The sequence below is a fragment of the Xiphophorus hellerii genome, chromosome 2 (genome assembly GCF_003331165.1).
Source record: "Xiphophorus hellerii strain 12219 chromosome 2, Xiphophorus_hellerii-4.1, whole genome shotgun sequence".
Lineage (NCBI taxonomy): Eukaryota > Metazoa > Chordata > Actinopteri > Cyprinodontiformes > Poeciliidae > Xiphophorus > Xiphophorus hellerii.
In genome coordinates, this window is record NC_045673.1 from 10,187,629 (window position 1) to 10,201,150 (window position 13,522).

Below are 13,522 nucleotides of genomic sequence, written 5' to 3' on the forward strand. Positions count from 1 at the left end.
TAATTAAAAACTCAGGCAAAAATATGGTAAATAAATTTATTATTTGACAATTCTGCCTGGTACACAACATTGTTCATACAACTCTATTCATATCATCTTCACACTAGAGTTTAATACAGAAAGCCTTTCAGGATGAGCGTCTTCCCATTTTCATATTCTTGCTAAAATATTGACGCAGTGAACATCGAAGCTAAAAAAACTCCCAAAAATGAGGAATTTTTATTTTTTTTATGCATTATATCAACATTTTGAAAAGTGTGAAAAAGCTGAGCAGTGGAAAACTGAATATATTGAGCATTTCCGCATCATTTTCCGCAAGGTCCACGGCCCTGTCGCACGTATGGAGGCTGTCGTTCATCACTTGAGAGCAGTACGCAGCAAGATGGATGGTGTGCTCTCGCAGACACACTGGGGCACTTAATATTTCTGTCCAAGTTTTTTTCTTTTTTTTTTGGGACAATTCAGTTTGAGATTCACCAATTTAAAAGGAGAAAAGTAAAAGTATGGATGTGGGTTGCGTTGTTTTTTAAATACACTTTGCAGTGCTGCCTTCAGAAACTTAGAAGTAAGGGTGGGGGAAAGGTAAGGTTTGTTGAAAGCTGCACTACAGCCTGATCTCCGTTGTAATCTTTTGAAGCGATCTAAAGAAGGGTAGGAGGATAAACCTGGATGTAATTTCATGAAGTCTGGGGAATTCAATGTCCCAGTTCAACACAACAGCTAGGTTAAAAAAAATAACCCATAGCTGCAAGATTTGTCAAATTCTTTGGTAAAGGGGTGCAAGCATTAAAAAAGGACATTTGAATTTGCTTTATAACATTCCACAGAAACAGTTACATTCATAGACTAGAGATCAATACACGAGGATGGTTGTTAATGCAAAATGTAAAACGTAGACACAGTGGTCCTCTAGTTTGATGCACCAGTCAACATACAGCAGGACTGTTACGCTGTACAATAAAATGCAGTAAAGCACAGAACATTTTTTTTCTTACAGTTTTTCCTTTTTTTTATCACAGTATAAATCAAAGAGAATCATTAACCTTTTGATAAGCTTTGGTAGGTGAAAGAGCACCTGTTCCCTTCATTCACAGCTCACACTGGTGAAACCCCAGCACCTGGAGAGACTCTGGGATTGTCTAAGTGCAATGTAACATGCATTTCCTCTTGCTAAAAATGTGCTTTATTTTAGGGCTCAGGTTATGATCTTGTAGCATTTTTCACTTAAATACTTCTATGCTGCTTTTTTCGTATAACCTTTAATAATCAGTTTTTCACATTTTGCAGATTTTGAGTGATTCCAGTGCATATTGATGTGCAGTTTGCTGGGCTTCCTCATATTCCCAAAGGGATTGTTGGGATTTTTTAAAGTTAGGTTTGTTCACATTATCTGCAATGGTTTCCCTACCTGTAGCACATAGGTCTCATCTATATTGTAATGACTTTGTAGTAAAGTAAAGAAAACCTCAGTGGGATTGGAGACTTAACTTTTTTTAGGTTACTGGTAATTGCAGCACTTTAATACAACTTTAACTGAAGATAACTTCATCCAAGGGGGTAGAACACTATATTAGCAGATATCAACGTTCTAAACTTTCTCAAGGTGGTTGTTGTTAAGTTTGTCTTTGTTTTCTCAGTTGAGCGACTTGTGTTCTACTACACTCAGTTACTTTGATTCTGTGTCATCCACCTGATCTGCCTCATGGGCATCGAAAAGCTGCCTGGATCCTGTGCACAGGAACATTTAAGTTACTGGCTTTAACAACAGTCTTGTAAAAGTGTAGATGTTTTACATATATACATCTGTACCTCAGTGGACAAATTTTAGGTTTAAAGTTGCTAAGAATCATCTGAAATATTCAATCAGCAAGTATGTTGCCAGCTATTAGTTCTCAATTGCTCTGATAGTTTCCTTATTCTTCTACAAACTCAATGATACATTTGAATTACAGGTAATGAAACTATTGCTGATAATTTCAAAGAACCTCAATTAAAAAACACAAGCTATTCCTTTAGGGAGGAACTTAACCATTTTGTCTTTAATAGCAATTAAACAAAATAAACAAACCTAAGTTAAATGAGTTCACGCACATGTTCAGTAACGCACATGTTCAGTTTGGGGTACTTGGTACTGTCCCTGATGCACTAAAGCGCCCTGCACCCTTCCCATAGTTGCTGTAGTACTCCATTTGAGATAGTTTGGCCACATCGGGTGTGTTGTTGTTGTTGGCGCGGTTTTCTCGCTCACTGAATTCAAAGCTCTCGTCTTCATACTCCTCTTGGCCTTCCGTCTCCTGGGGGGGTTCTGACAAAGGAAGGGGAATGCTGCATTCAATAAAAGACATGGTTGCACACATGCATAGATCTCTTCCTAAAGACACATGGCCACATTGAGGACATCCAGCAGATTGCCCGTCCTCCACATCAGTCTTTACTGATAGAGACCGGCATGTCTAAACCAGGCACTGCTATATTTACTAAACACATGGGGAGATAGTGACAGAAACATCAAAATGCTTGGCCACTATGTTACTGTACAGTCCAGTAGGGACAGACTGAGTGACAATTGTGTGACATTAAGCCCTCGGAGCAGTCCCACTTGGAGATGTGCTATTGGTAAACCCTATGAACAAATTCATTAACTTCATTTGCTCCAAAGAGGTCTAATTAGGACAAGAGCAAAAGCCACTCACCATGTCCATCTATTGTGGTGTCCATAATGCCGTGCTTAACTTTCATGTGTCGACTCAGGTTGCCCTTCAGGTTGAACTTGCTGGTGCAGTAAGGGCACTTGAAGGGCTTGCTGCCAGCGTGGAGGTGCATGTGGCCAAGCAGATTGTACATTCTATTGAATGACTTCCCACAGACCTGGGGGAGGAGGGTGAAGAATCAGTAACCTTCATCAGTTTGGTTCAACATGATATTTATACTCCCTTGGTATACCAACCTTGCATTTGAAGGGTTTGACAGGTAGGTGGACAATCATGTGTGTTTTGAGGGTTTGCTTCTGGACAAAGGTCTTGAAACAGATGTGGCACTGGAAGGGTCTCACACTGGCATGGATCAGCATGTGTCTCTTCAGGTTGGCTGACAGAGTGAACTCTCTGGCACACACGTCACACTTGAATTCTTTCATGCCCTGGAAGGAAACACAAAGTGGTCAAGTCTAAATTGGAAGAAATTATCTAAATATGTGAGGGTTATAAAAATTATTGGCAATGCTTGTCATGAACAAAAGATATCTACCATTAAAAATAAAGAATACATCATATATACTACAAGAGAGACTTTGTGAATCATCAAACAGGAAGAGAAGAAGCTTTGCAAATGAAACAAAACACTTGTTGGGGGTGGGGTTGAGCACACAAAAACTCAAGGCCTTTGAAGACTATGCTTTCAAAGCAACTGGTTTTAGAGAATAGCCAGTGATATAAGAATGACAGTTGGCGCAATTTTACATCTATGTTAATGCATCAAAGACTGACAGGAAAAAGTTAAACACTTTAAACACTTTTATCCAAAATATGTTTTAGTGTTTGTAATCTTGTTTCAAATAAGGAATTAGTTACATAAAGTAGAACGAGACTAGCCAATTAACTGGTAGAAAAAAGAAACATCCAGTACCTTGTGGGTGAGGGCATGCTGTCGAAGGTGGTGGATCTGCACAAACTCCATCCCACATTCTGGACAAACATAGGGTCGAACGTTCTGATGCTTCATCAAGTGGTTCTGCAGCTGGCTCCGATATGCAAAAGATTTGTTGCATTCTGTACACTGGTACGTAGTCGGACCCTGATGGCTGGTTAAGTGACGTTTCAGGTGGGCGTAGGTTGGAAATTCAAGCCCACATTGGGTACAGACATGGCACTGACCGTTTTCGTGTTTGTTCTCATGGGTTCTCAGCTCACTGGGGTAGGCAAAGCCACGGCCGCAGAAGCGGCAGCTGTAAGGCTTAACATCTGTGTGCTGCAGCATGTGCCTCTTCAGGTGACTAGTCTGTGTGAATGCTTTTTCACACACTGTGCATTTGTGGGGTCGGGTCCCCTGATGAGTGAGCAGGTGAGTCTGAAGGTGGCTCGGTTGTTTGAAAAGCTTCCCGCAGTGCAGACACTCATGAGGCTTAATTCCATTGTGACCCAGGATATGAGTGACAAGATTATATTTAGACGTGTAGGACTTCTCACACATACGACATTTCCAGCGTTTCAGACCTTCTCCTACATCAACACAGTAAGACTCATCAATCTGTACATTTATGTCCAGTCTGTCAATCTGCATTCGTCTGGCGAGCCCCTCCGGGTCTGACCACAGCATGGCCTGTGCTTGGCCATTCTCCTCATATTCTCCTTGCATCGGCATGTCAGCAGACTCATAGGCCACCTCATTGGAATCATAATAACGATTCTCCAGAGAACTGCTATTCTCTCCAGTTGTCTTTAGATTCAGTGCCTCTTCCTCTTCTTCCGCTACCACTAACTCTTCTTCCTTCCTCTCTTTCTCCCTAACAGAAGTGTCTTCATGCTCCAGGTCTGTCTGTTCGTCTGACTGTGGGATGGGCGTAACTCTCACACATGACGAACAGTTTCCACAGGTCTGTTCCTTTTTCAAGGAGGTATGATGGGTGGTTGAATCCTCTAATTTGCTGGACGTGTGTCTGTTATTCATGTGAATGCAGGAAGGAGGAGTGTCAAAATCAAGTCTTTCCCCTTTAACCTGAGCCTGTGGAGCAACGTCTTTGTGCTGAGGAGATTCTATCTCCCCATTGCTCCTCGGCCTCTTGGTCCTCCCACGGGGACCAGGGCGTCTTCTCTCGCTGCAGTGCGGCTGGGGCTCCTGCTCACCAGCAGGCTCTGCCAGGTAGTCCCCGTTAGCACCTATCAGCTGGTCAGCATACTCATACTCCACTGACTCAGGAGGAGGAGGAGGACACTCTTTTGGCTCCCCTGTGTAAAAGCCATTTGGGGCAATGGTAGCCCCAAATATTTCATTCTGGGAGATGAGTCCAAGAACAGCAGCTTGTGCAAGTGATAACACCACCACAGGCTCTGTTTGTGTGCCCACATCCACGTGGGCCTCAGTCATCTTTGGAAAAGTTCGCACCAAACAGCTACTTTCTTCCTCCTGCAAACACACACACATGGTATAAGGCATAATGGAACTTGGACTGATGAAACAGCTGTTAAAGTACTACTTAATATTTTATTAGAACAAAATATACCCTCATATTTCAGGCTCATAAAACTGTAACCGAATACTAAAATGATTTCAGCTTGCATCTATTAAGATCTTATTTTTCACAATAAGAAAGCTGCGTTCAGATGCCGCCTTTGTGTCTTCGGTCGGAATCCAAAGAACATTAGATCGAGGAGATAAGGTAGATCTGTGTTTGTGCTCAGCTTCCTTCCTTGACAGGTTTTAGAATAATAAAGAACACAACAAGGGATGCAGGTCCTGGTCAGGAAGCTGACTTCCGTGGACTGTCCTCGGCACTTCCTGTGGGGTCCTGGGACGCCCTGGCTTGACCACAGTCGGCCCATCACTGGAGCAAACCATCTCATTGATTCTCTGAGCACTGTGGCCAACTTCATAATGCCTTCAAACTTGAACCTCTTTAACAAGATGATATATGCTGGCAGGCGGTCTCATAAGTTCAAAGCTCCAACATTCAACTGGGCTTTGAACTTGTTCTATATTCCAGACTGATGCAGAAAACTCAATTGTATAATCTTTAAGTGTTTCAGACCCTTCTGCTCACATTCTGAAGAAACTGGCTCTCTGTTGTATAAGAAGACATGATTTAAATTAAATATCAGCATGGATCAGACTGGCTGAAACATTACTCTGAGAAGTTCTGACCCTGTAGTTTATTTTCAGGTAGCACTCTGCAGCTTTCAATGTGCCATGTAAGAAAAAGCTGCTTCCTTTTCCTGACACAATTCTGAGGAAAGAAAAGAGTAGACAGAGAAAAGGCAGAAAAAAAGAGGAGATAAAGAACAGGAATAAAGGTGTGTGTGTGTGGGTGTGTGTGTTGTGTGTGCGTGTGGCGTGTGTGTGTGCATGGGTGAGGGGAGTAGACCTGGATGCCCTGATAACCATGTCATTTATAATTACTGCTTTTAAAGTAGTCAGACAGAGACAGACTGTGTTTGTGAGGAAAGAAAAAGAAAGAGACTGGGTGTGTATTTGAAAGCGTGTGTGAGTGAGAGAGAAAGAGAAAAGAGGGAGGGAGGTATGAAGAGAAGGAGAAAGAGCTGTGGGCGGGGGAGGAGTGGAGGGAGGGAGACAGAGAGAGAAATGAGATGGAGGGGCTGAAAGATAAAGAAAAGAGGGGAGGGGAGGGAGAGAAGGGGAACGAGAGATTGAGTGAGCGTGTGAGAGGAGTGAAGAGAGAAAGGAAAAGGAGAAGGGGGAGTGTGAGTGTATGGAGGGGTGGTGGTGGTGAGGGGGGCAGCTGAAGAGAGACAGAAAGACAGAGTGAGTAAGAGAGAAAGAGGTGAAGGAGGAAGGGAGGTAGGGCTGTAGAGAGAAGAAAAAGCACAGCAAAATGAAAGGCTGACAAAATGAAAGAGAAGAAGACAAATGACAAGTAGACAGGGAAGGTAGGGTAATTATTGCGAGAGTGGCGCACTTTCACATTTAAAGTTGCAAGACTGAAAGACACCTAAAGACAAACAATTAGAATGGAAACAGAAAGAGCTCTTTCAGAAAACATGTCCATATGCCACAGCACTCATGCCACACGTGAAAAGTACATTCTCTCTTCCTTCCTATAACTCCTGGGTAAGAGCGCGGACAGGACTATGGCAAACACCTCATTGACAAAGTGCTAAAAACAAGTCCCCAACAACCCTCAGCCCCCTCTCTAACACAACCCTTACATCTCCCTCAAGATATTCGGGTCCCAAACTCACCACATTGCTCCTGGAGTGATGTTTGAGGTGTTTCAGGGATCTCATCCTTCAGGAGAAATGAGTAGAGTAAAAAAATCCACCTCCTATTTATATCTGCGGGAGAGTGGGGCGGTCCCACGGCTCATCCTCCTCCTACTGTTGCTGTTATCAGAACTGACTGTGCCTGCCCCCCCTCGCACCCCACCACCCTCCAACAGCCCTCACCCCAACACACACACGCACACGCACAGCATCACCCCATTTCTTTCTCTTCCTCCCACCCTCTCCTTCCCATCTCACTTTTCTCTTCTTTTCTCTCATAAACACACACATCTTATCTCCCTTTCTCACTACGTACAATTCAACATGACCCTTCAACACACATTTCTCTTCAGCTACTACTATCTTGTCTTGATCACACTTGATACTTTGCATTTCCCTCTTTTTAACAGTAGCGCACACTAAGACATACACATTTATATATATATATATATATATATATTTATATAATTAAGTGTGTGTTTGTGATTTAGATCCTCTCATTCATAGAGGCGCCACAGACTTTCTCAAACATTCAGAGACACTATGGGTGGAGGTGCGTCTGTCAGTGACAAAACAGACAGATAATGTCTGAGAAAAGCTTTATTTTTTTTTTTACTTTTTCACAGAGAGCGAGGAGTTCTTCATCCAAACTAATTAAGAATAAAGTATACTGTCTGAGAAATTCAGAAGGAGGGAGAAAAACGAGTGACAAAAGAAGAGTAGGAGAAAGAGAGGAGAGTAAAGCAGTTAGGAAAGAGGGAGGGAGGGAGACAGACATGGGGGAGAAAGAATAAGGAAGAAAGAAGCAGAAGGAGGGGGAGTGAAGCTGAGTGGAGGAAGCAAGGGGGGGCAGAAAGAAAAAGGGAGAGAGGAAAGAGAACTGGTGTGGGGGAGGGAAAAAGAGAATGCTGCAAAAAAGGAGGAAGAAGGTAAAGAAGAACTGTAGGAGGAGGAGGAAGGGGAAGGCTGGGGTATAAGAAAGGATGTGGCGAAAGAAAGAGAAAGAATAAAAGACAGGGAAGAAAGAAAGGGGGGGCATGGGATGGGGGAAGAGGTGGGGATGGAAAGACAGATAGTGAGTTGAAAGAAAATGCGGTGAAATGAGAGGAGCAGGGTGTGTGGAGGAAAACAGGAGCAAAAAAAGAAAATAGGGGGATGGTGGAGTGTGAAAATAAAAAAAGAGGAGTCCATCAGCAAGAGAAAAGAAAAGAAGAGAAGGAGGAGTGAAGGTGGAGGTGGTGGGGTGGGAGCAAAGGGAATGGAGAGAGGAAAAGGAGATAGAGAGAGACAGAGGGAGTGAGGAAAAAGGAAAAAACAGCAAAGAGAAGGCATTAACTATTGAACTTCCAGATTTCTTTGAGAACGGTGTGGCAGAGTGTTCTACCTGCCGGATGAGAACTGATGAGGTCGCCACTAATGACAAACCTCATAATTTAGACGGCTATTCTTTTATATTACCTCACCTTTACCTTTACTTGTAAACACACTAAAACCAAAAAAAAAAAAAGTGGATGTAAGACAAGCAGGAGTAGGTGCAGGCAGGCACAACAAACAGTGTGGACACATGCCAATTGTGACTGCAAGACTGAGAACTGTGCATAAACATTTCCTGCTAAATAACAGGAAAGGGCAAACCTTGAAAACCTTGATCAATCATCAGCAGCTGGGAGTGCTGCGAGAATGAGAAAAGATAGAGAGAAAGGGGTGCGGAGGGGGAAGGAGGAGGGCGGAGGGGGAGATAGGGAATGAGAGGGAAGGAGGGGAGGGGAGAGGAAAGAGAAAGAGATTGAGTGAGGGTGTGAGCGAGGCGGAGAGATAGCAGGAAGTCGAGGGAGAGAAAATAGAAGGAGAGCAAGGGAAGAAACAAAGAGATAAGAGGCTGAAAGACAAAGAAACCACATGGAAGAAACAACAAGGGACACGTACATAAAACAACACAGAACTAGCCTATGGGGAAAATGAAAAAGACACAGACAACAAAAGTTTTTTTTTTAGGGGGGGGGAAGAGTAGGAAAAGCTCTGGCTCCTTTCCAGGCCTGAATCTTTGTATCAGTATACAAAAAAGGGAAAAAAAGCTTGCTTGTCCATTTACTTTAGTTACATTTACATGGGATGAGACTCATGGCTACAAGTGAGAGTAAAATATAATTTCTACAGGTACTAAAGCAGGAAGAGAGAGGGATGTGAACCATTGGTCTGCTCTCGAGTGCACTAACCCTCATCTGGGATTTCAAATGTGTTTGTCTGATGCTAGAGATCAGGGGACAAGCACACACACACACACACAGAGACAGAACAAGAACACACTTTCTGTTCTCCACATGGTTTATATGTCTACTGTGTATCATATAAACCATGATACACAGGCCTGCTTAGAGCTGTTTATCCATAGGGTGACCATGCATGAGTGTCACATCCTCTGTGTGATGTAGGTCAAAGTTAGAACTTATTGTTTCTAACAAGAGAAAGAGAGCAAGTCAAGGAGATGGAGAGCTTGAGGGAGGGACAGAGAAGAGGTGGCAGCAGCGGCGGCGGTGGTAGGGTGCAACAGATCCAGATATCAACTGTCTGCTTCACCACTGAGAAAAACCTCAATGAATCACAAGCGATTTATCGATGTCAACTTACTTTCCTGGTTTAAGGGGGTTAAAGCAAATGCTATTAATAAATTTTTTATGCAGGCAAATTTGTTGTGGGAAAAGCTTTAAAATGAATTTATCCTCTACTGCAGTACTACAATCTAATAAAAAACAGCTAAACTTTAAGTGGGTATATTTTATTCAGAAGGGAAACATTTCCATGTGAAGAAGTAGCTGTCTCAAATAAAATAATCAGCTGCTCAATTAGTGTTACCCCGAACATGTCTTTTAAAATAAAAAAGTGATGAAAGTTATACACTTTTTAAAGCTTATCAGACTTTCTAGGAGCTTCACATTCTTAATTCTTATCTTTCCATTCTCTGTAGTATAAATGCAGTGCGACACAGAGTGAAAGGTCTTTTAGCCACTGGCCATATTTATCTTGCTCAACAGGAGTGATTGCGTCAAAGTTAAAACCTCAATGCCACTGACAGCCCACTGTCGCTAAATGCTTGCTAAGGAAGAGGATGGATTGTTGCAACATCAATGACTCAATGCAGTCTGCTGGTTTACTTTAGATAGAAAGATTTTTTACCAGTTGAGAGATTCAGGGAGCAGAAATCCTAAAATCAGTGAGATACCTATCAAACTTCAATGCCTTGCATTGTTTTATTATATCTATTTTATTTTTTTATATGTTTCTAAAAATTTGAAATCGAAATAAATTCAAAGGAATTTGACAAGTCTTGCTTATGCCACAAACCATCTCTGCAGTTACAGAGATCTGGTTGGTTAAAGTCTAACCTTCAAGGAATGTTTCCTTTTTTGTAATTGTCTTGTTTATGCGACATCGCTTAACAAGCTAAAAAAGTAAAACATATGTACTTGTGTCTGTCAATATGTTGTGGGAAATGTTTTTTGGAAAATTATGATTGTGTGTCTAATACAACATTTGAGAGCCAAAGATCCAAAAAGAATGTTCAAAGGGGAATGGTCAAAAATCCCTATCTCTGTATGCTTCAATTTTGTAAAATGCTCCAGAAGAAGAGTGAGTGCTGTCCTATTGGAAAATTGAACTGTCCAAAGTATAACTGCAGGGTTGAGGGGGACACGAGGTAGGATGGTGTCATGATTGTCACAAATAATGATTTTGTGTTTTGCTTTTTTTTTTTTTTTTTTAATTTACACATAGAGGCTTGGATTCAGGGGTTTACAGAAACACTATCATTTGGCTGTAGTTGCCACTAAATACATCTTGTATTAACTATAGTAAGAAGTGGTTTTCAGTGATGCTGTTAAAGTTACAGTATATACTCATTTATTTTGTCTGTTACCGTGGTTTCTCAGTTCTGTTTTTTTTCCCCTCTTTCTGTGGGTGTAGAAGCATACTTCTTTTTCTTCTCCCTTCTTATTTCTGTCTTTCTCTTTTAACTTTTTCTCCCACCTCCTTTTCTTTATTTTTCATTTCTGCCTTTTTTCTCTGCGTGTTCATAGCATTTGAAATGAACTCAAAGTAATTTCTAAAATAAAAGGGTAAATATATTCAAAATATATGAAATGGAGCATTATAGCAAAGCTGTAACACTCCACTTGTGAAAATAAATCTATTGGGCTTCTCCTTGCCACCTAGGCAAGGCAATTTTTTTTAAATTAAAGAATGTATCCCCCTTACCCCCCTCCCCCCCCAAATCACAGTGAGATTATTCTACTGTAAAAATGGTTCCATATATGTTAAGGCTTTTCACACATTTTTGCCCCTGTAACGTTGGTTTCTCTGTACTTTCAGCCAACGCCTTGAGCTTATATAGTAAGTGTTGTTCCTCCATGCAGCCCAGTGACAGTCACCATGCAGCCCCAGTTTGCTCAGCCTGCGTATGAGACGCTGTGCCGGGTGACGGCCATAATTCAACATCCTCTCCCTGTCAGGCAAACTGGAAGCTGTACTGCTCTGTTTTAAAGAAGTTGCCTCTTCAGTCTTCAGGTAAGAATCCTCATTGAGAGTAATAAGCTCGCTCTTGGTTGTGAACTTTTTTTTTTCTTGTTTTTTTTTTTGCTGTTTTGTTTTTGGAGTGATGTCACTGTTCTTTTTTTTCCCTGCAGGCCATCTTCTCAGACCTGTGTCTGCAGCATCAAGCCCACACACCTTCTGTTATTTCCAGTGCTGGATCAGTCTCACCTCTGCATGGCATGCTGATATAATAGTAAGTCTCAAGCATGATTAGCTGCTGTAATTAGGCTTTCACATAGAGAAAAAAAAAAAAACAGCAGGGATTTTCATAAGCGCAGAAGAGACAATCAAGACAGCTCGAATCGTAGCAATGCAGATGGAATATGGGAAAACACTAAGAAAAAAGTAGCCACACCCTGTAGAGCTTCTTTGGTTAAGGTCGGTAAGAAGAAGCAGGAGGGTCTTCGTCATGAAAAAGAAGAGCAACTTTCGCAGCATTCTCTTTGAACTTCAAGTTTTGGGTTCAGTATTGATGTTTTCCCTTGTTTGCTTGCTTTCTTCCCTTTCTGTAGTCTTAATATTTAAACAATTCTCTCAGCAAAATCATTCCTGAGCAAACTGGCTGACAGGATGCAGAGATGACCAGAGCAGCAAAGAAAAAAAAAAAACAAGCAAATAAAAGTAAAACATAAGAGAAGGAAAACTAAATAAAAGATTACATTTTCCATTTTGCAGTGGAGTTACTAAATGGAAAGACAGAATATTACCAATGAAATAACTCTGCTTGGAGACAACATTGGAGAAAAGAGTGTGGGGAGAGCTTGAAAAAAAAGAGACTGAATATAAAGGAGAAAAGACAGAGTTGAGGGAGGAGAGGAGAAGAGCATTCAGCAAGGAGGATATAAAAGGAACAGAGAGGGGGGCGCGGGAGTGAGACAGAGAGCTATGGAAGGAAATAGAGAAAGAGAAAAAGAGGGGGGCATGAGAGAGCAGGAGAGAGGAGGAGAGAGAGATCAAGAGAAAGAGGAAGGGAGGGAGTGAGGGAGGGGGAGAAACAGAGACAGAGGACGAAAGAGAAAGACAGAAAGGAGAGAAAAACAGAGAGGGGGAAGGGAGAAGGAGGGATAGCCACAAGAGACTCAAAAACCACAGAATAAAAAAATAATAAAAAAAATCCCTCTCTGTCTGTCTGTAACTCTATATAGATATACAAATATGAATCCTAATATATGGGCACGTTGCATTTATTCATTGGGAATGGATAGCCTGCAGTACAGAATTCAACATGCACCCCAAGTTCATTCAATAAGTCAGCAAACAGAGAGCAGGACCAACTTATACCTTCTTATCAGAAATGCAGTTTTTCATTGCAGCAAGGTGGGAGAAGAATCTCGCTAAGGTACTTTATCCTATTTTAGTCTCTTCCTGCTATGTGCTTTATGGCAAACTATGATTATAAGACACTATATAGTCTCTGCGCCTACATGTGAAATCTGTGTGTGACGGACATAAAAAAGGGAAACCTGGGATATTTGGCTGTCTTTGCTTTGCGAGTGTCCTACATAGAGATATGGCCCCAGATTTACTCAAGGTGAGGCCCACAATGAACCACAGAAGCCTATTAACACTAGAGGTCTCTGGAGTGCCTCCTGCGCCCGCGTGCGGGCGTCCGCATTCAGGCGCTGTCCCTCCATGGCTGTCGCTCATCTTCTTTTTTTTTTTTTTTTATATATATATTATTATCTCTCCACCTCCTGGTAACAAATTTCTGTCGGAATTACTTTTCTCTCGTCCAAGTTTCATTCTTTTTAAATCAAACCCCCTTTGTCTATCTCTTCTTTTGTACCTTCCTCTTGTTTCCATGGTTACCTCTCTCTCTGCTCCGTACACTATCTATCTCTTCCTCCGTTTCCCTCTCTGTCTCTCTCACTCTGTTCTTATCTTTCTCATTTTGCTTTCATCTCTGCCTCCCTTCCTCCTGCTTTATCCCACACCCTCCTCACTCTGGCTTTTATCTCTCTTCACTTTCATCTGTCTTTCACCTTTCTCTCCCCTTCAAGCCT

At 41.9% G+C, this 13,522-nt stretch overlaps 1 protein-coding gene across 1 annotated transcript; it reads right to left on the reverse strand.

Moving 5' to 3' along the window:
- Positions 1-405: 405 nt before the first annotated feature.
- On the reverse strand, positions 406-7,033 carry znf710a (zinc finger protein 710a). Its single transcript, XM_032583167.1, has 5 exons — positions 6,912-7,033; positions 3,625-5,121; positions 2,948-3,139; positions 2,694-2,868; positions 406-2,305 (listed from the first exon to the last, which is right to left on the reverse strand). Exons 1-5 carry the CDS (start codon positions 6,954-6,956, stop codon positions 2,112-2,114), a joined length of 2,103 nt encoding a protein of 700 aa, XP_032439058.1. The 5' UTR covers positions 6,957-7,033; the 3' UTR covers positions 406-2,111.
- Positions 7,034-13,522: the final 6,489 nt, after the last annotated feature.

Excerpts from the sequence above, each read along its gene's own strand:
- znf710a (XM_032583167.1), bottom strand. The coding sequence starts at position 6,956 with ATGAGATCCCTGAAACACCTCAAACATCACTCCAGGAGCAATGTG. Across the intron at positions 2,869-2,947 it reads TCAAACCCTTCAAATGCAAG|GTCTGTGGGAAGTCATTCAA; the intron begins GTTGGTATACCA and ends CTCCTCCCCCAG. Across the intron at positions 2,306-2,693 it reads CACCACAATAGATGGACATG|AACCCCCCCAGGAGACGGAA; the intron begins GTGAGTGGCTTT and ends TTCCTTTGTCAG.